Source organism: Pagrus pagrus, assembly GCF_965226575.1.
Source record: "Pagrus pagrus genome assembly, chromosome: 19".
In the NCBI taxonomy this organism is placed as follows: domain Eukaryota; kingdom Metazoa; phylum Chordata; class Actinopteri; order Spariformes; family Sparidae; genus Pagrus; species Pagrus pagrus.
The window spans coordinates 10,079,302-10,098,512 of NC_140203.1; the positions used below are offsets into that span (position 1 = coordinate 10,079,302).

Sequence of the window (19,211 nt, forward strand, 5' to 3'; positions counted from 1 at the left end):
TTCAGCAGAAAGACACCAGGGACAGACTACTCCACATGCTGTTTTTTGGTGATACAGGGAAAAGATAAAGTGGAAACATAGCTGAATTGGTTAGATGGCACCGTAGAGAGAGTGGGACTTGCTGAGAGCTCCTTTTATACAGTTTAACTTATTTTTTACTTAATCTTTGCACGATAACAATACACCCTTGTTGCCGTTATATTTGTGTCTCATGTACATACATGTATAGACAGTATAGACACATGCACCATATCCCTGCTGTCCACATTTTTATTCAGCATACTCTGTTTTTGTTTCTCTTTATTGATTATTGTATTATTCTTATTATTGTAGTGGAGTCTCCGAGCTATAGACTTTCACATGAGTGTACTTGAACAACCGGAGTGACAATAAACATCCTGAATCTTGAACTCGCTGATCTCAATGACTTGTGGTACTCAAGCATTTCATGCCTGTACATTACCCAGACACACAAAGACGCACACGCACATGACTGGCATTTGCAAGGTTTGTGGTTTTGGTCAGCAAAGAAAGAAAGAGAGGGAGAGAGAGAGAGAGAGCAACAGAAGGGTGGAAGGGTGGAACACAGTTGAAGGCCACTGAGATGCCTTCTCAGCCCGAAGCTATTTCCTGTGGACAAGCTGCCGGGACTATTATTGGTTGTTCCAAGGGGCCCTGCGGACATGTTACAAAGGAAATCCTGTGTGTCACTGGGAATGGGAAACATGTTGCACTAAAGCTAGAGTGGATAACCATGAAGAGATTTTACAAAGTGCATGATTAACTTTGGAGGACGAGTAATTAATGATTAGATTGTTTCCACTGAGTGTCACCAGCAGAGGCTGAAGTGGTTCTGGTGTCCGTCTTCTGTTGTTAATCTTCATAAATATTAACATAATTTATGAACAAGCAGCAGACTAATGACAGAGGAGGCTCAATTTTAAATATGTAAATTAACAGTAAGAAACCAAGACAAAGAGCCGGCAGGGGTGTGCTAACATGCTCACAATGACAATGCTAACTGATGTTTAGCAGGGTCATTTTTACCATGTGCAACATTTTGGTTTGGTTTGTTAGCATGCTTGGGGCGGCTGTATCTCAGGAGGTAGAGCAGGTTGTCCAGTAATCTGAAGGTCGCTGGTTCAAAGTACCAAGTCGAAGTGTCCTTGAGCAAGATACTGAACCCCAATTTTTTTGGCACCTTGCATTGCAGCCTCTGCCATCAGTGTGTGTGAATGGCTGAATGTGACAACTGTTGTAAAGCGCTTTAAGTGGTCAGCAGACTGGAAAAAACGCTATAGAAATGCAAGTCCATTTACCACTTGCCAATTAGCTAAGTGCAGTGTCATCAGGTATTTTCTGTTAAAAAACAAAGATGGTGCTGGACCAAATAGCAGGTTATCAGCCAGAGTCATCCAGAGAGAAACTGTCAAACACATTTGAGGAGCCTCCTAGTGGAAATATATTTGAGTTTCAGCCCCTCTCGCTACCACAAAACGTAAATGGATGCTTGTCTCATGTTTTTTTTTTCATGATGATGATGATTTATGATCAAGGTGATCCAGCAATGTCCTTAATTAGTGTGGAGAATATTTGGCAGGGTATTCAAATATATCATGCCCAACATAAACTTCAAGTAATGACATGAAATACTCACTATTTGATAAAGTTTGACAATATTTTTATGCATTAATGTTCTTTTCACTGACACCTTATTCTCATTTTGCTATTCAGGAAGCTTGCTTATTGGAAAATGTTGGTACTTTGACATCTGTGCTGCTTTAGAGGGCAGAGGAAGTTATGAGGAAGTGCTAATATCTGTGATAAAGTGTATCAAGTCTGCAGAAAATATATAAAAAGTTATATCAGAAGGTAAAAAGGCATCGTCGTCCCACAATTCTATATAAAAATCATCAGATGGGTCCGGCTTGACCCTAAACTTCTGATGCAATTCACAGCATATGACGTGTCTGTACAAAGAGGACATCCACACAATGAACCGTTATCTGATAACTTTATTATCAAGTTAAAAAAAGACAATGAATTACAATATTTACAGAATATCCAGAGATAAATGGAATAAAATTGTAAACAATCATTCTAGGCAACATCACAACCCACCATCAGGTAATCAGATTTATATGGGAAGAAAGGCAAGAAGGAGAGATTCTAGTGTCAAACTATGGAGACAACAGTCTGAAAAGAGAAATGCTTCGGAAACAAACCAAACATATATACAAGTATCCAGTGTGTTGTCAGCAGGGGCGTAACTTTGGGTAAACTGGGAGTATCACAGTCTAGAGACTGCACACAGTGAGGGATTCATAGTCATTTTCTATTAAAATGATCACAGACCGACAAACAATTTTGGGTTTGACAGCTTCATTAACCCGAACGGCCCAGTATATCATCGTTATGGTTCGCACTGGGCTTTCGCGCTGGGCAACAAGCTGCCTTACAAAGCTTATTTCTACAACAACAGTTTTACTTTGAAAAAGCTACAAGCTGGTCCTGAAAAACAGAAAAAAAGGGCTTTGAGATTCAGCACCAACTCAAACGGTTTCTCAGGTTTTACAAGGACTGAGGAGTTCAGTGGGGTTGCTACATTCCCACCTATTGTCAACTGGGTAGACTAAGGGCAGGAGCAAGTGAGCTGATGCCCTCACTGGTCGTGGATAGAAGATACTGGAGTGTCAGCTAGATCTCAGAGGGATCTATCGGTTGACTGGGAACCCAGACGGTGGCCAATCCCAGAAAAAGGACCAAGCAGTTTAGGTAAATGCCCCCAAAGGAACAAATATTTTCTTTTCTCTTAGTTTGCCATCTTTTTCTCCTTCACAATAAAAGCTCTGTCCGCCATTTTTCCTTCACGTGTTTAAATATTGTACAACCACACTGCTCTTCCTATCTGCTCATTCCCATTACAGTACAAAAAAGGAGATATTTTTCATTGTAACCAGACATTGTACGACAGTGTAATAATGTTGGATTGGGGGACTCAAAAAGCCCCTGAGGGTTAGCTATCATCTTTAAATTCCTTTTTTTTTTCGTCTTTTTTTTAAGAAATGAGAACACCTAAAGGAAAAAAAAGGGTTAAAGTATCCTTTCTGAAACACCACAGTTCAAACACTTAACGAGTAGTTTTGTTTTTCTATACATGGCTGCAAACATGTAGTTCTCCTGGGTTCCATTAGAACTCTAATTCCATTATTCCTATGGTCCGAACCCAGATTTCCCATTTCCATCAATGGTTCAATGCTCAGGAAGGACAATCACAGCAGCAAACACAGCAGGCTTGGTAAATATTTTGGTACCGAGAACACAATTACATTAATTGTGCTCCTCCTCTACTAATTTGATATTGTAGTCATCAGCCATTTTTATTTCAGACTGTTCAATGTTGCTTATTGGTCTTATCTGAATTGGACATAAATTTGACTTAATTGCTATTTATTATCTTATAAGGCTTTAGGGCATTCAAGCAGCAACTTCCAACAAATACAATCTCTGCCTTTTTTCAGTATCAACGATAACGTGACGACTGCATCTAAAAAGAAGCACACAAATGCAGGTTGTGTCGATACACAATGAGAATTTAAATGGGTTAAAGTCGGGGGATTTGACACCTTTGAAAAGTCAATCTTCAACATACAGTCCCAGTGGCAAATATATTCTATATATATATTTGAAAACATATGGTTAAAGGTTTTTCTGACATGGCTACACTTGTCTTTTCAGTAATCGTGATAATCTTATCACGTCAAAACTGGATCTGTAGTTTTTCTGTGGGGAGAAAAGGATGTTTTTGAATTTGGAGTAGAGGTAATCACCAGGGCTGAATGTGAAAGGCAGAGACATCTGTCAATCAAGCAAACATGGGTCCAAATATATCTGTTATATGGAGTTTCATTTGTGGTGCTCACAGTATTAAAATAAAAACACTTATTAAAGTGACTAGCAGCATTTCTTTCCATAAACAACATGGCCGTTTACTCAAGATAACAGAGCACAACACACAGAACACACCGTCAACAGTTCTCAGAGGGACGACTGATTTCAGGCCTATTAACGACTTTTTTTTAAAAGGGCCAGATTCAGAGAAAAGAAAAGTGCCAAGGTGCCGGACATTTTCATCTGAGCTGTAAAGTTCGGATTATAAATATGTTAAAAAGATTCACTTTTTATTTTCTCTTCACTTGATTGGTTTTCACAATTGAAAAAGGATCGTTACGTGTACAACATTGCAGGAAACCGGAATAACCGCCTCACGGTCAAGATGCTGATCCAGAGCTGTCGCCTTGAATAACGGGAGGAACATTTTTTAGCAGAATATTATGACGTCACAGTGCATTTAACCTGTTGACCTTTTGGATACATATCAGTTCATCCTTGAGTCAAAGGGGGCCGAATTTTAAGATATTCCTTTGATGCATTCTTCAGATAAGGCGTTCTTTAGAACGGTACAGATGCACGAGCGACCCGGAAACATAACGCCTACCCTCCAGCGACTGCCGTGGCTGGGAGCATTCTGTTTTTGGGTTGACTCTCCTAAATTCCTCCTGGTTAAACAGCCTGGGTTGAAATAAAAGTATTTCTGTGTTTGGCAACAGACATAACTAATGACTGGGCCGAGTAGCAAACTAATCAAAGGGCGACAATAAGGCTGTTAAACGGCCACATTCAGCCCGCGTGTTGCAGGTTCTGGTTTATTTGTGAAAGAAAGTAAAGTAATTCTGATGAAAACACATTTTTCAATGCTGTGAGTTTAACAAATGAAGTCCCATTCACTTCTAATGCATCAGCAGAAATCTCAAAGCGTTGGCGAATAAACCAAAGCTATTTGCAGTGGGCTAAACACCACCAGAGGTCAGTGAGAATATTTACATCTATATATTTTGTGACACTTTAGCCGCAGCATCCTCTTTGCTACGGTTTGCTCAGCTAGTTAGACGCTAAACCACATTTCTTTGTATTGGTATTACAATGCAATTACAATGGAGTCAAATCTAATTTAATCTGATCTGATCCTAATTAAACAATGACTTTCCAAATTGCCACTAAGGCACACATTAGAAGAAGTGAAATTAGCTGTTGAGGTCATAAATTCTTGTGGGAAAAACTTTGCATTTTGAGAGAGAAGTTGATTGTTTGTCTGGTTTTTAAAGTCATTTAAGCCGTCTAGTGGATATCCGCATTTTTAAGGCACTTGGGCACTGGCTTCAACACTCAGCCTGGGTGGTCATTTTATCATTTATCCATCACTCGTGGATGCACCACATTCAATCACAAATTTTGCACTGAAAAGACAAGTGTAATCAAGTGATCATGATGACTGATGATATCACACCACTGATGTTAAAACCTGTAGTTATGTTCCAGGGTAACGCTTGCAATGCTCAGCTTTAACGGACACCTACGTAATATGGATACAGTTATGACACATTAAATACCTCTGTTGTTATATTGATCTGCAGAGTGATATTGTTTAACCTGGACGACGAACAACATATCCTACAGGGGAGGGGAGATCTCAACAGTTATTTCCATGTTTTCATCACATCAGTGAAATTACCGGACAATAAAATATCACAGTCAAAATGCGAAGGGTGCCACAGGCTGAAGGCTTATACGTAGTATAATATTAAGGGACATAAAATATAGCAATTTGCTACAAACATTGAGGGGGAAAAATTTCATAATCCTACGAATGAAGAAAAAATGATTTGTGATTCCACTAAAATAGATAAGGTGCGACTCTTCCTCAAGGAATACTTCTACACATTTAACACGAGGCTAACATGGAAAAAAAGGTCTCAGATTTCGACAAGAAACAAGAAAAGGGTAGCTCTACAGTGGGCCACGGTTGTAAATGCTTTCATATCTCGTTTGCTCCTTTTAAGTGAATTTACAGTAACCCTGTTTTGGACGAGCAGGGGGAGGGGAGTGTAAAAGGTGCTTCAAATAATAAAAAGCTAAATTTAGTTCATCATTTTGGACAACATTCTTTATAAATAGCTTCGTTTTTCTCTAGGTGGGATCTTTCACTGTAGATTTGACCAGAATGTCAGCAATAAAGAGTTCTGTTCACTATTGGTTACCAATATATTAAGATCTGTCCTAGGGGACTGCCCGTTTAAAGAGCTCAGCCGTTTTATGCAGCACAACCTAATACTTAAATATGTAACACCTAAAATCTAGTAATGCGCCAACTCATAAGAAGTCTTTTTTTTTTTTTTTCATTTTCACTCTTTTCGTTTCCTTTGAAGTCCTATTTTAAGATCCAACTCAGTGCTGATCCTAACCAATATCAGTTATCAGTTTCAAGCACAATATCCCAAGAGGCCACAATCAGTTCAACCAAACTGTTGATCCTTTTTGGTGTCGAGCATTTCTTTGTCTTCCACGTACTGGCTTTGACTTCTCAGTGATAGATCAGCGTCCTCTTTTTTGTTGCTGGACAGGTCCAAACCCGTGTCCATCGGGGCGGAGGAGCTGGTGGAAGATGAAGCTGAGGCCTCGATTGAGGAGGTGGTGCCGGTCTCCATCCGGCTGTTGTTTACCATCCTGACAATGAAGCACAAAGAGGTGTTTTTAACCTGTGGAAATATACGGACAAATGTAGGACTTACAAAAGAAGGGGCGTAATTTCAATATGCAGATACACAGAAAAGACACAGGACTTAAAGTCTTCAGTCGTGCTGGAGACACTGAGCAGTACTATGAGCCAAATGCTTGCAGGCGCTCAACGACAATGCTAACATGCTGACGTCTAGCATGTATGTTTACCATGTTCACCGTCTTTGTTTAGCATGTGTGCATACTAATCTTTGCCAATTAGTACAGCTGAGGCAGATGGTAGTATCATCCCCCATGATAGTGCCCTCTGGGGCAAAACGTGGTGAAGTGACGTTTCTTTACTATAAATATATCACTGCTGCGTGTCTCATTTTTTTTGCCTCTGCCCCTCAAACAGCCTGAATCCACCACTGGTTTTGCAGTTATCTGGTTATCTGGTCATGAATGAAGGATTACAGTTCATCCTCTGGGGAACATGAATGTCTGAACCAAATTTCATGACACTAATATCAACCTTAACGCCATGGAAGCACAAGATTACCTTGTGAGGTCACATGATGGTTGACCCAATCAGCATCCTTTGAGGAACTATTGGCAGCTATGGCTGTGGTTTAGGTGAGGTGCCCAGCGTGAGAAGCCACTGTCCGATTGAAAAGACAATGTCGGCTCCTCAAGAGGCTAGTGTAGCTGCAATAGCATCAGTTGCATGAGAACTGGAGGGTATATTTCATTGAAAGACAGCAAATAAAGGCACTGAAGACTTTTTCTTGGTGGAAAAGATGTTTTTTTCTCTTTCAACTGGCTTGGGTGAGAGGTTGATTTACCAACAGGTTCTGCTGGTGGTAGCACTCTCCTACTGTTGATCTGATTCATCCCCTGTGGACCAAGTGTCACGTCAGCCTGATGCTTGTACCACACCTACTAACTGCTCTCTGCCTCTGCCATCTATAAACTCACCTACCACTCCCTCCTTCCCTGCAGTAAACCCTTTGTTCACGCCATTCAAATCAACTGCCTTTCCCTCGCCCACCTGCGCACCTGTTCCTACTTCCTTATAAGCCTTGCAGTACATACTGTGGACTTGTTCGCCTTTCCCTGCTCCTAGCTGGCCAAATCTTACCATCTCTTCCTTCCTGACGATGAGTACGGCTTAGCATTCAACTTTACCAGCCTGCTTCACTGAGTGAATGTGTGTACCGGATTTCATGGCTATCCATTCAACTATCTATAGAGCCACGCTTGCAAGGCTAACGTGGCTAAAAATGTTCCTTGTAGTGCAGCACTGAGAGAGATACTTCCCTCACCTTGTGTCACCCTGACATCTATCGTCTGTCATTTGCACAAAGACCAGAGAGACAGGTGAGGAGGCTCACACGCAAGGAGAGAGTGAAGAAGAAGAAGAAATTTGAAAAATAACCTACATGCCATGTCGCAGGACATGTCGTTCCCACTCGAGGCTGTTGGTGAAGCAGCGGCCACAGAACTCACAGGGGATACGCTTCTCCACACCGCTCGGCACAGAGCTGCTGTTGGTGCTGCTGGTGGGAGACGCAAGGACCTCTGGGATATAGAGTTCATGGAAATATTTACTGCTTTATTTGCAGGAAATCAATATTCCACACATAAATGTGAAGATTCTCAACGTGATCTTCAGTAATATTCTGGTATGAAATCTACTTTCTCCTTCAGTGAGCAACCAATATCAGTAAAGTGACTCCATTTATTACAAGCTAGAAGAATGAAATGAGAAATCAATTCAGAATTACATTGAGATTTTGGCTATTTTGGAGGACAAACAGTTCTCACGAAGAACAACTAAAGCACAATACTCATTACACAGCAGTCTACATCTCACTGATGGGCCCATTGATTTGGCTTAAAAGGACACAGGAGATTTTCACACATTTTGAACAGAAAGACAGAAAATGACTTTTCAGCAGAAGCACATTTATAGCTTTAGAAAATAAATATGCAGAGTGACAAACATCTGTATTTACCTTGGAGGGCAGGCCTCTCTTCCTCCACCTCCTTGATTTCCTCTTCCTCCTCTTCCTCCTCCTCCTCCTCTTCCTCTTTGATGTTGTCCTCCATCTCTTCATCATCCATCTCCCTCTGCTGCCGCACCAGATTCTCCATCATCACCATTCTGTCATCGTCGTCGTCGTACTCCTCCTCCACCTCTGCAGCAGCTACGTTTCCACCTCCAACCATCTCCATCTCCATTGCCATCATTTCTCGCTCTTCGTCCTCCTCCTCTGCGCTGCTCTCCTGTCCCTTTATCATCTCCAGCTGGTCCAGGTTGACCCGGCCCATCAGCTCAAAGTTGCGGATAACCTGGTCGGAAACAGGAGGTGTTAGTCAGTTCGGTGTTGAGGGATCTGAGCAGGATTTATCTCAGAAATTCTCTTTTCTTTTCTGCTGCGGTTTGTTGAAGCCTTCAACAGTGTGAAGGAGTGGAAACTTTATTCGCATATAGCGTTAAATTTTATGTGTTTCGGTCTTTATTCCTCTTTTTATATAGTGAAATGCCACTAAAAAGTTATTACACAAATTTTAGGCAGACTGTTCTTGTAATCTGCATTTTTATATTTAATATTAACCACACAATTATAAATTCCGGACCCTTTTTGATGCAGATTTTACGACTGGTTTAAGACAGTAAAACTGGTGTTTCTGATCTTGGTTCAACACAAATCCACACCCTGCTGATACGAGATATTCAACCTGCAGTAAAACTGAGCAAATGTTTTAGCAGAAGCCCGTCCTTCAGCACAATCTATGTTTTGAGGCTGATTTAAATTTATATTAGCTCGAAGTACAACAACTGACTTCCCCCATGTCTTTTCGAAAACAAAGAAATATATCTGTGTACTGTACAGGACAGCATGAGATCATTAGTCAGTGAAAAGTGATCTGAGAGAGAGGTATTTTAACAAAGATTGTGATGACAGTATCAGACCCTCACATGGTTATGTATCTTGTCATAAATTACATCACTCTTTGTGAGCAATTCCCTCCTCGTATACTCCCTGCAGACATGCTTCCGAGCAGTGAAAACACCTGCTCCGAAATAAAATTCATCCAGTATGAGAAATACTTGCGCATTGTCTTTTCTGGACCTTTCATGACGTTCAGCGACCCGTGAAGTCACATGTACTGGTACTCATTTTATTTATAATTGAAAATATTCATATGGATCCATTTGTGTAAACATAGCCAGGGACAAAACTCACCGGTCAGAGGATATCAGCAGCACCTCTCAGTATCCAAACAAATTAAGGTTAATGAGCTCTTCTAATTATAAACAAAATCCTAAAATGAGCCATTCTAGCTACAAATGAGAATAATTTACAAATGTCAAAAGATAATCTGCACAGGCACACGTTATCAGATCAAATAGAAACAAATACCATACTAGAGTTAGTATAGTTGTTGTTTCAGAGCTATCGCGTTGAATAATGGGCAACATTTTTAACAGAATATTATGATGTCAGAGTGCATTTAACCTCTGACCTTTTGATTATCAAATGTCACAACTTCATCATTTTATCTAATTTGGCATTTGTGTATAATTGTAATGTAATTATCGTATTAATTCTTGAGTTATGGCCAAAAATGTGTTTTGTGAAGTCACAGTGACCTTGACCTTTGACCTTTGGACACAAAATTTTAATTTTAATCAGAAGAGAAAGATCTTCAACGAAGGATTTTTTTTATGCCTAAACAAACTAAATAAACTATAGTTTATATGTGGCGGACCCTGCCACCTTTCTAGCTACAAACAGTGTTCTCGGGACCTTGTTTTCCTCTAAGAAAAGCTTGTTTATTCAGTTATGATATATTATTACCTCATTAGTATTGTAAATATAAAAATTCTGAGTTTCAATTTCTTCTCCAAAACTACATAGTGCCCCTTTAAGTGAGTACAAGTGACTGACAGTGTGTGTGATTTTTCAGGTCTTTCAAAGTAAGAGTTTTTTGATCTGGCGCCTCTGTCTGATGTGCAGTAACTTTGTAGTAACTGTGACCTTGATCTACATCTTAATTAGCAACACTTCTCTTCCAAATGATTATCTTAATGCGATAGAGGTGTAATAATACCATACTCTTAAAAATTATGATTGACACTAATTGTTATTATGATGCTTGTTTTGTTTTGTCTGAAACATGTATCACATCAAACAAGCGCTTTTCCTCTTTCTGTCCTTGTACTTATTATCCCTGTTTCTATCATTATTCTACTTGTAAAGCCAACATTATTAACTTATTCAAGTATTTTTTAAAGTAAAAACCAAAACAAAAAACCCTATAAAATTTTAAAAGATCAAGAACTGCATCAGCTCTTTTTAAAGCTTCAGGTATCTGGGATTCAAATCATTACAGGATATTTGATTTTTTTCTTTTTTTGCAATTCAGCCACTGATTACTGAGGACAAGTTTGATTTAGGAGTTGTTGGCATAGCGACTTGATATTGCTGTAATATAGACTGGCCTTATGATTACCTGCCATAAAGCCATATAGTAGAATTAATTGAACAGTTTGAAATTATAGAGTGCATAAGCTGTAAACACCTCATGTTACAGCCATTAAAGCAAGTTCATTATGAACTGTTCTAATAATAAACCACTTTAAATGAGACTTACAATCTCATCTGCCAAATGAGGGCCAGCCATGGCCAGACTCTTGCTACTTTTACATGATGTCTGTCAATTTAAATGTAGTTTTACTCCCAACTTTATGTGCATCACACGTGGATTTTTACTGACCTTGTGCTCAAGGCGGAGATGCTCCTCCAGCTGGCTCCGCCGACTGCTGTCATAATAACAGAGCTGGCACTGGTAGGGTTTGATCTCAGCGTGCTTCTGCAGGTGCAGCTGCAAGGCCTGGTCGCTGGAGCATGTGAACGTGCATTTGTGGCATCGGAACACGAGGCCCTGAAGGTGTCGCGACAGCTTGGAGCGGCTGACCTCGAGCGGACCCACGCGCTCCTCTGGAGGAGGAAGAGGAGAGAGGTGAGAGGATTATTAGGTTGAGGAGAGGAAAGGCGTAGGCGAAATATAACATGATATTTGTCAACAGTAAAAGGTAATCATAGTTTTGTAGCTTCTCACTTTCAACACAAACACTTCCTCGACATAACTCGTGATAGTCTCGTATAAAAACTACCCAAACGCCGACTAAAGTGCGATCGACTTATCACATCAGTTCCTTCTCTCTGTTCATGTTTTGGATTACACTGTAAGCAACATCTTAATTATTCAATAAAGAAATAACTCTGCTTGTACACATTTAATATGACTTTTGTTTAATTTTTTAAATTATGTTTACATTTCTGATCATGTAATACAGGGTGCAGGTCAAAGGTCTCAGGAGCTCGGTTTGTCACAAAACATGTTCATAACTCGAGTTATGAGGTTTCCATTTGACAGTGATAGCATGTCAGTTAAGTTTGACATTTTGAGAAATAAACTAAAATGCGAGTTGATGAGAAGATTGATGCATCTCTCGTGTCTGTGTGGTAAATGTGAGCCAGAAGGCAGTTAGCTTAGCTTAGCATAAAGACTGAAAACAGGGTCTAGCCTGGCTCTGTAAAGAATGTAAAAAAGTCTGCACCTCTACAGCTCACCAACTAACAGGGTATATAATATATACATATATTTTCTCTTTTTCTCTCTAAACAACCCAAAATTGTTTCAGTGCAAATAAAATGTGTTTATCCTAAAACAGTACTACACAAACTACAGGTGCACTGTGCTTATTCTTGTTGCTGCTAGCTCTGTATATCAGAAGTGCTTTTCAAGAGTTAATAAGAGTTTTGGTTACCATGAAAACAAGGTTTTATCGAAGTGTTATACTTTAAAGACTTTATCACAAATGTTATCATGTTATCCTTGACAATGTGACTATAATCTAGTTACCTTCGCCGAGGACATTACCCAAAAACTACTGAATGGATTTCCACAAAACTTGGTTGGAGGATGTGTCTCAGGTCAGAAAAGACTACCTCCAGTTCTGGTGTGGATCTGGATATAGGGACGAATCCAGGAATTTTTTCTGACTTTCTTTAACATTGCATGATAGCGTTGTTTTTTTTTGACATTTTCATTCATTTCTCATGAATCTTGATGAAAAAGAATCATTTCAGTGGTTGGTATCTATGAGTGACAACAATGATGATGAAGATCCTAACAAAAGTCTGGATGTTGAATTAGGCTTGATTGAATTAAAGGGGACTGTTGGGCCTTTGTGGAGGTTTGTACTGTACTGTGCCATTCTAAGTACACTACTGGAAATGTAATCTAGGCTACTAATACCATCGGTTACCTGTTACTATCCAACCCTGCCAATTCACATGTCATATCTCGTTTATTTAATCTGCACAAAAATCAAGGTGTGAAAATGACAAATTGTGATTTTAGAGGAAAGTTCGAGTGAGCAGCTGAGTGACTCCAACTCTTAATTAATAAATTGACTCTTAAAGCAACAGTAGCTCCCTCTTGGTGAAAAGAACTACAGGAAGTGATGCTAACATGGCTGCAAAGCACCATCACTGCCTAATAAAATCCAATATTTACACTAATACATTTGATCAGAAAAGCAAAAGTTGAACTGTTCCTTTAGAAGTAAAGTTTCCCTACCTCTGTGCAGGACAATGTGGTCAATCATATTGCTCTTGTGTTTGGTGTGATAGAGGCAGAGAGGGCAGCGCAGATCTTTAGGTAGGTCGTCAGGTATGTTGTTGTTGTGACCGGCGTCCACGTGCATGGTGAAGGTATTCCTGAGGTGGATTCACACACAGACAGATGGATCATTGAACTGTTGATCCATCTATACTCACATAAACAGCATCTATCATACATATACAACATTTTCCTCTTTCTCTCTGTCGCTCCTTACTTGTAGCAGGTGAAAAAGGAACAGTCTTTGCACTTGAAGAGCTTCTTGCCACCGTGGCGGTCCCTGTAGTGCCGACGCAGGCTCTGCATGTACCCAGAGCTGAACTCGCAGAACTCGCAAGTGAGGACGCCGTCTGGTCGATTGTCAGCCACTGTTGAGCCACCAGGTGTTGAGCTGGAAGACATTTGACTGCGGGAGGCCAGCTGGTAATGACTAAGTTGCTGACGAACGTCCGCTGGCTCCAGGTACGATGGGTCTAAAGAGGGGCAAAGAAATCGAGAAAAACCTCAGATTTTGCAGCAAAGTATTTTTACATTGTTGTATTGGTACTTTTACTCAAGTAAACTGTCTCTGTACACATGTATTCTTGAGAAAATGATGGATTTTATGGAGGATATAATGAGAACACATTATCTTTGTATCTTTTCTACTAGTTTCAAGAGGATCTGGACCAGCTTTCAACCCAGAGTCACTACATCTAAGACTTATGTTATTCCAATGCAAATCTTTGCACAGCAGGAGGGAGTATAACCTACTTTATTTATCCTCTCCAAGTGCCTCAACTATTCTCTTTAGGAGATGCCTGATGAGTTAAAAAAAGTGCATATATGCTGTAAACATAAAGAATATTTAATGAAAGGCAATCGGCACACAGCAGTCGATCCTTTTCTCTTGAAAAGAGACAAGACTACCACCACCCCCCCTCTATGTTTAACAGTGACTGTCATCATTTGTCCCCTACCTCTTTCCCTCCTCATTCCCTTTCTCAAGAGCCTATAATATCAGTGAGCAAGCTCATCTTCTCGTCCTACTTTGAGCCTCCAACACATCAATAAATAAACCACAGTGACACTAATAGAATATCTATCCATGTGAAAAATGCTTCATTCAGCACTCGCAGTACGAGAAAGCATGGAAGAAAGAAGGAAAAAAGAAAACTTTTAAACTTTAACTTTATAAAATGCTTGAGATCCAATTTCTCACTTTTGCAGAGGAGGCAGAGGAATTCATACGAATCAAACAATGCCACAGTTGATTCATGCTTTTAATATCCTCTCTGCATTGTTGAGATGTATGGAGATGAGATATCAGACGGAGAGCAAATGCTGTCATAAGATGGCGACGCGTCTTCTTGAATGGATTAGCGGTCAAAAACTGTCTATTACATGGCATAAATGAGAGGTGGAGGAGATGGGAGGAGAACGCCTCGAAATATCTCAAGAATGACTTTAAAGCAGCGTAAATAAGTGAGGATGTGGTTGGAGCTCCGAGGTGTGATATCCGTAGATTTGTGCAGGTGTAACTGCTTCAAAGCTGCAGCTATACATTTAAACCATTTCCCAATAAATCAGAGTAAACATCACGGCCGATCAAGTGTTAATCTTTCAAGAACAAACCCTCTGTTCCGCCGCGAACATCAGAATTTTAGACATTCATCTGAAGGTAGCTCGTTTGGCACAGCAGAGAGACATTCAATATGTCAGCTCTGCTCTTTCTCAATGCTTCACTTGTCTTGCTAAGGCACAGCTGACAGTGGTGGTTGGTGCATTGAGGAATGCTGCCCTGCTTCAGCTCCAGGGAAGATTCCACAGCTCCAGCAGCAAGGTGACAGCTGCTGCCAAGAACAGTCTGCGAGCTAGAGCTGCGGCTGCACAGCCACTGAAACACCTACGACACGGCAGCACATCAAGGAGCGAGCTGCTGCACCTACTGTACCTACAGTGAAGGCGCCTCTTTGGTAGAAAATGTTCTGTAGCCGAGACTGTCGAACGCAACAGTCAAACTCCTAAATTCTCATATAATTTATTCAATCCAGGCACACAACCCTTCCTCAAAGACGATGGCACAGACTTGATGACACTAACTGTTGATTTTCCATATGTTCATGTTATAAAACCACCCTGGATGAAAAGACCCACAAGAAAATGTATTTTTTTTTAGCCGAAATGTTGCCTTTGAAGTCTAAAATGCAAATGAAATAGCTCCCCCTCCAGTCAAAAATGTGTTTTTCTTCTTGTTCCTACAGATGAATGTTTGAGCTTCACACTGTAGAATGATGTGTGTGAAGGTTTCGACACCAGCACCACCTTTACACCAAAAATAGTGTGAATATGCAGGTTTTTAAAGCGAGTAGACCCACTAATAATAGATGTTTAACTCGAGACGATAAGATAAGATAAGATAAGATAGACAAATAAAACAGGGTAAAATAAAAATATACTCCAATAAATAGATAAAGTAGAACAGAATAAAATACATGCTATATACACTAGATGGATCTGTGTGCAGATACCTGTGTCAGACAACATCCAGAAGACATTAAAACGTATTTTAAAAGGTCTTAATCAATAAAAATTCTTGCTTAGACACATCGTTTTTCCCCGGAGCTAACGATAAAAGTTGCTAAGGAGTGAGATATCTCACTTCTTTTATTGAGAGTTGCTCAAGCACAGTAGCGTCCAGGCAGCTGGCCAGGCTCGTGTACTGACATGGAAGCCACTGACATGTAACAGCGGTAACTTTTCATTATCTTTTACTTCAGTCTCTCAGTCAAACTCATACACCATACATAAATATATCCTGATAACGAAGCCAACAAAGATCCACCCCCTGGTTTACACAGTGGTTTCTGTTTCAAACAGACCATTGGTTGGCTCAATTGGCAAGTTCAGCCTCCATTAACTAAATTAGCACGTCCACCCTGGTGTCAGCTGACCGGAGCTGGAGCCGATCATCACCCTTGACTACTGCAGATTTTAGGAGGCAGGCCTGCTATATATCCTAGATTTATTCATGTATCCTGGAATGTGGGAGAAGCAGTGGGTGTCATTTTGAGGATTTTAATGTGGGTTTTCTTTTGTGTTTTTTCTGCAAAAGCCGTGTCAGACACACATTAGAGACCTGTTTGTATGGCTAAATACCTTAATGTGTGAAAGCGATCATTAAGTATTATTCTATAACATTTATTATGCTACTTTTTTTGTTTTCATGAGAAAAAAGAATGATATATTTGCTAGAGCTGATCTGATTAATGTATTAGTTAATTACAGGAAAATTGACAGTGATTTTGATAATGGATTTTTCAGAATAATTGTCATTTTTCTAGCAGAAAGGCAGAACATTAGATGGTTTTATGTTTTTTTAATGTGAGGATTTGATGCGTTCCATTGTCTTATAATGATAGTTAAGTGAATTTCTTTGGGATTTGGACAGTTGGTCCAATTAAAAAAGATATACGAGTACATCTGCTCGGCTCTGGAAACATTAAAATGAGCATTTGTCACAATTTTCTCATATTTTATAGACCGACTAAAGAAAGATTATCTTAATGATATCAATAAAATAAATCACTAATGAAAATAATTGTTGGTTTTAGTCTGAAAATACAAACATAATAGATAGATTACTAAAACCTGCATTGGGCCTTTTTTTCCTTAAGAAAATGTACCAGAGTAGATTCTGCTTTAATGTTCGATTGAGACTTTCCAAATCTGTCTCGACGAGCTTATCATGTGATCTTATGTATCTTTATTAAAATGACATTATTACCATCTGGGGCCAAGGGAGTCTGCTCTGTGTTACCGGCCAGCCGGGAGGGCCTGAGGGCGGCGTGAGCAGCCTGGGTCGCAGCCCGGAGTTTTGGGAGGGTTAGCGCTTCACCGTGGTCTCTCAGAGAGTGCTCCTTCAGCTGGCTGATGGTCATGGAGGAGAAGGGGCACGACAAGCACTTGTACGTGTGCTGCTCACCTGGAAATCAAGAACCACATCAGTCAACAACTTGTATTAAAGGCTGTATTAGACGAGGATCTGTGGAAGAAGAAGAAGATTCTTTACATAAAAACACAGCGATGATAAACACATCCAAACAAAGCGATTCCCCTCTGAGGCAATCTGGAATATGTCATCTTGTGCTCACTTAGTGCTCCCCTTGGAATAATTAGCATAAATCTGATAGAAAAGATGTTCAGCTGCGACGTTTATTAAAGGTCCATTAAAATTCAAATAGAAAAGACTTGAGGTGTCGCGCATAAACATGATCTTACATATTAAGTTGGATTCCAGTTCCTCAATATACACTTTTTCTTGTCGGCAATGAGGAAGTCACAAAGTTGATGTTGTATTTATTCTACAAAAACGAGGAGAGTCTGGAGGGCAGGCATAATTAGCATGTAGCTCATTAGCTAGTCTCACTGTTTCTTGTTGTTTTTCAATGAAAATGGCACCTGAATGGATCAGACTGCCGAAGTCAGCCAATGAGGTCTGATTTCAGCATCTCCACATTAAAATAAATGCTTTGTGCTGGTTGGTGAGCCATTTATGGGGCTATACTGAATCTGGTTTTGCTACAGTGTGTTGGCAAACACTTTGGCAGAGGTATAATGTACCCACGGGGGGGTTTATAGCATCTTGCTTCCTGTAGGTGTTGAATATTTAAGCAATATCACACGAGAGGGTGTGCTTTAAGCGCCGACGTCCTTAAGCATCACTGAAGTGCCAATAATGAGAGTGAAGCTCACCCGCGAGTGTAATATTGTGATTACACAATGATTACCAACAAAGTAAAAGATGTTTTTAAATGTATTCATATTGTGAGGCAATTATCTCTCAAAATAGATCTCAGTTTAGTCTAAATCTCAGTTTCCCTGAAAATAGATGGGGTCTGACTAATAACTGGAAAACCATCAGTTACGTCAGTAGACTCCTGTGTAATGTAGCCTTGTCCACAGGCTTGGGGAGTAACGGATTACATGTAAAGAGACTGTAATACTTGGATTAGGCTCCTGACCACATTTTTTAACAGGCAATACATTTACATTTTTAAGTAATCTTCCAAACCTCTCGTTCGCCACTCCAGCAAGTAGGCAGACCCTTAGTAACGATTCCTAGTCAACCTCAGCTAATGTTAGTGTTTTATTCCCAAGATGAATAAAAACTACACACATAAGCACAACACTGCCTATAATCATGTAACTGTAAGATAGTAGCAACGTCAGCATGCGCTCGGTGTGCTGTCATGCTGATTTGGTCACGTACAAAATTTCTAGTTGACCAATCAGATCGCTTGGTCTGAACTACTTGTTGTATACATTTGCTTAACAGTGTTTCCCACATCATGTGCAATAAATTACTGTTGTTTGTAGCGTTTATGGAGCATTCATTTATACTGCTAACTACTGCCAACTATTTTATTTTTACTTATTTCGTATTGTCTTCCTTATTCATATCTCTCTATACTGTGATCTTTCTTTTCTAGAAGGAACTGTAGTAACAGTAAAGTACCAATTTCCCCTTGGCGATCAATAAAGTACTTCTGATTTTCTGATTCCTGTAAACAACCTGATGAAATCCTGAGGAGTGGCGCCGTTAAAATCAAATCTGCGCTGAGTGTTACATATTTTTCCCGAGAAGCAGTTAAACAAGGAAACAATGTCCTGTTTGAAATGTTTCTAGCAGGAACCTGTTCGTCATGAGGCGATCAATCCGAAGTATCTTTATCTTGTTAGAGTTGAAGCAAGGACACATAAAGTAAGGAACTGAGTCACAATGATGACATTTAAAGCTCACAGTGTTCACAAAATGTGCAAAATCACTCAATACTTAAAAGTGGTTTGTATTAATGCTCGCTAACATTTGTTGACTCTTAGAGCTGGTTCTCGTTCTCTACAATCAGACAGTTGAGAGCACTCAACGCCTTTTGAAAATTGGTCTTTCTCGTTTGCCAGTCTGATTCTTTCTT

General features: G+C 39.9%; 1 protein-coding gene across 4 annotated transcripts in view; it reads right to left on the bottom strand.

Moving 5' to 3' along the window:
- Positions 1 to 1,997: 1,997 nt before the first annotated feature.
- Positions 1,998 to 19,211, bottom strand: part of znf462 (zinc finger protein 462) — a 55,714-nt gene continuing 38,500 nt past the window's right edge. For 2 of the 4 annotated variants that reach the window (XM_084383962.1, XM_084383961.1), the window contains exons 7-13: positions 17,024 to 17,221; positions 13,475 to 13,730; positions 13,216 to 13,355; positions 11,344 to 11,567; positions 8,574 to 8,910; positions 7,998 to 8,136; positions 1,998 to 6,564 (exon numbers count right to left, since the gene is read on the bottom strand). In XM_084383962.1, coding sequence (XP_084240088.1) covers positions 6,354 to 6,564; positions 7,998 to 8,136; positions 8,574 to 8,910; positions 11,344 to 11,567; positions 13,216 to 13,355; positions 13,475 to 13,730; positions 17,024 to 17,221 — 1,505 coding nt within the window. In that variant the 3' untranslated portion in view covers positions 1,998 to 6,353. Of the gene's footprint in view, positions 6,597 to 6,618; positions 7,453 to 7,997; positions 8,137 to 8,573; positions 8,911 to 11,343; positions 11,568 to 13,215; positions 13,356 to 13,474; positions 13,731 to 17,023; positions 17,222 to 19,211 lie in introns of those variants that run through there. The other 2 variants (XM_084383963.1, XM_084383964.1) reach the window with 2 other exon arrangements.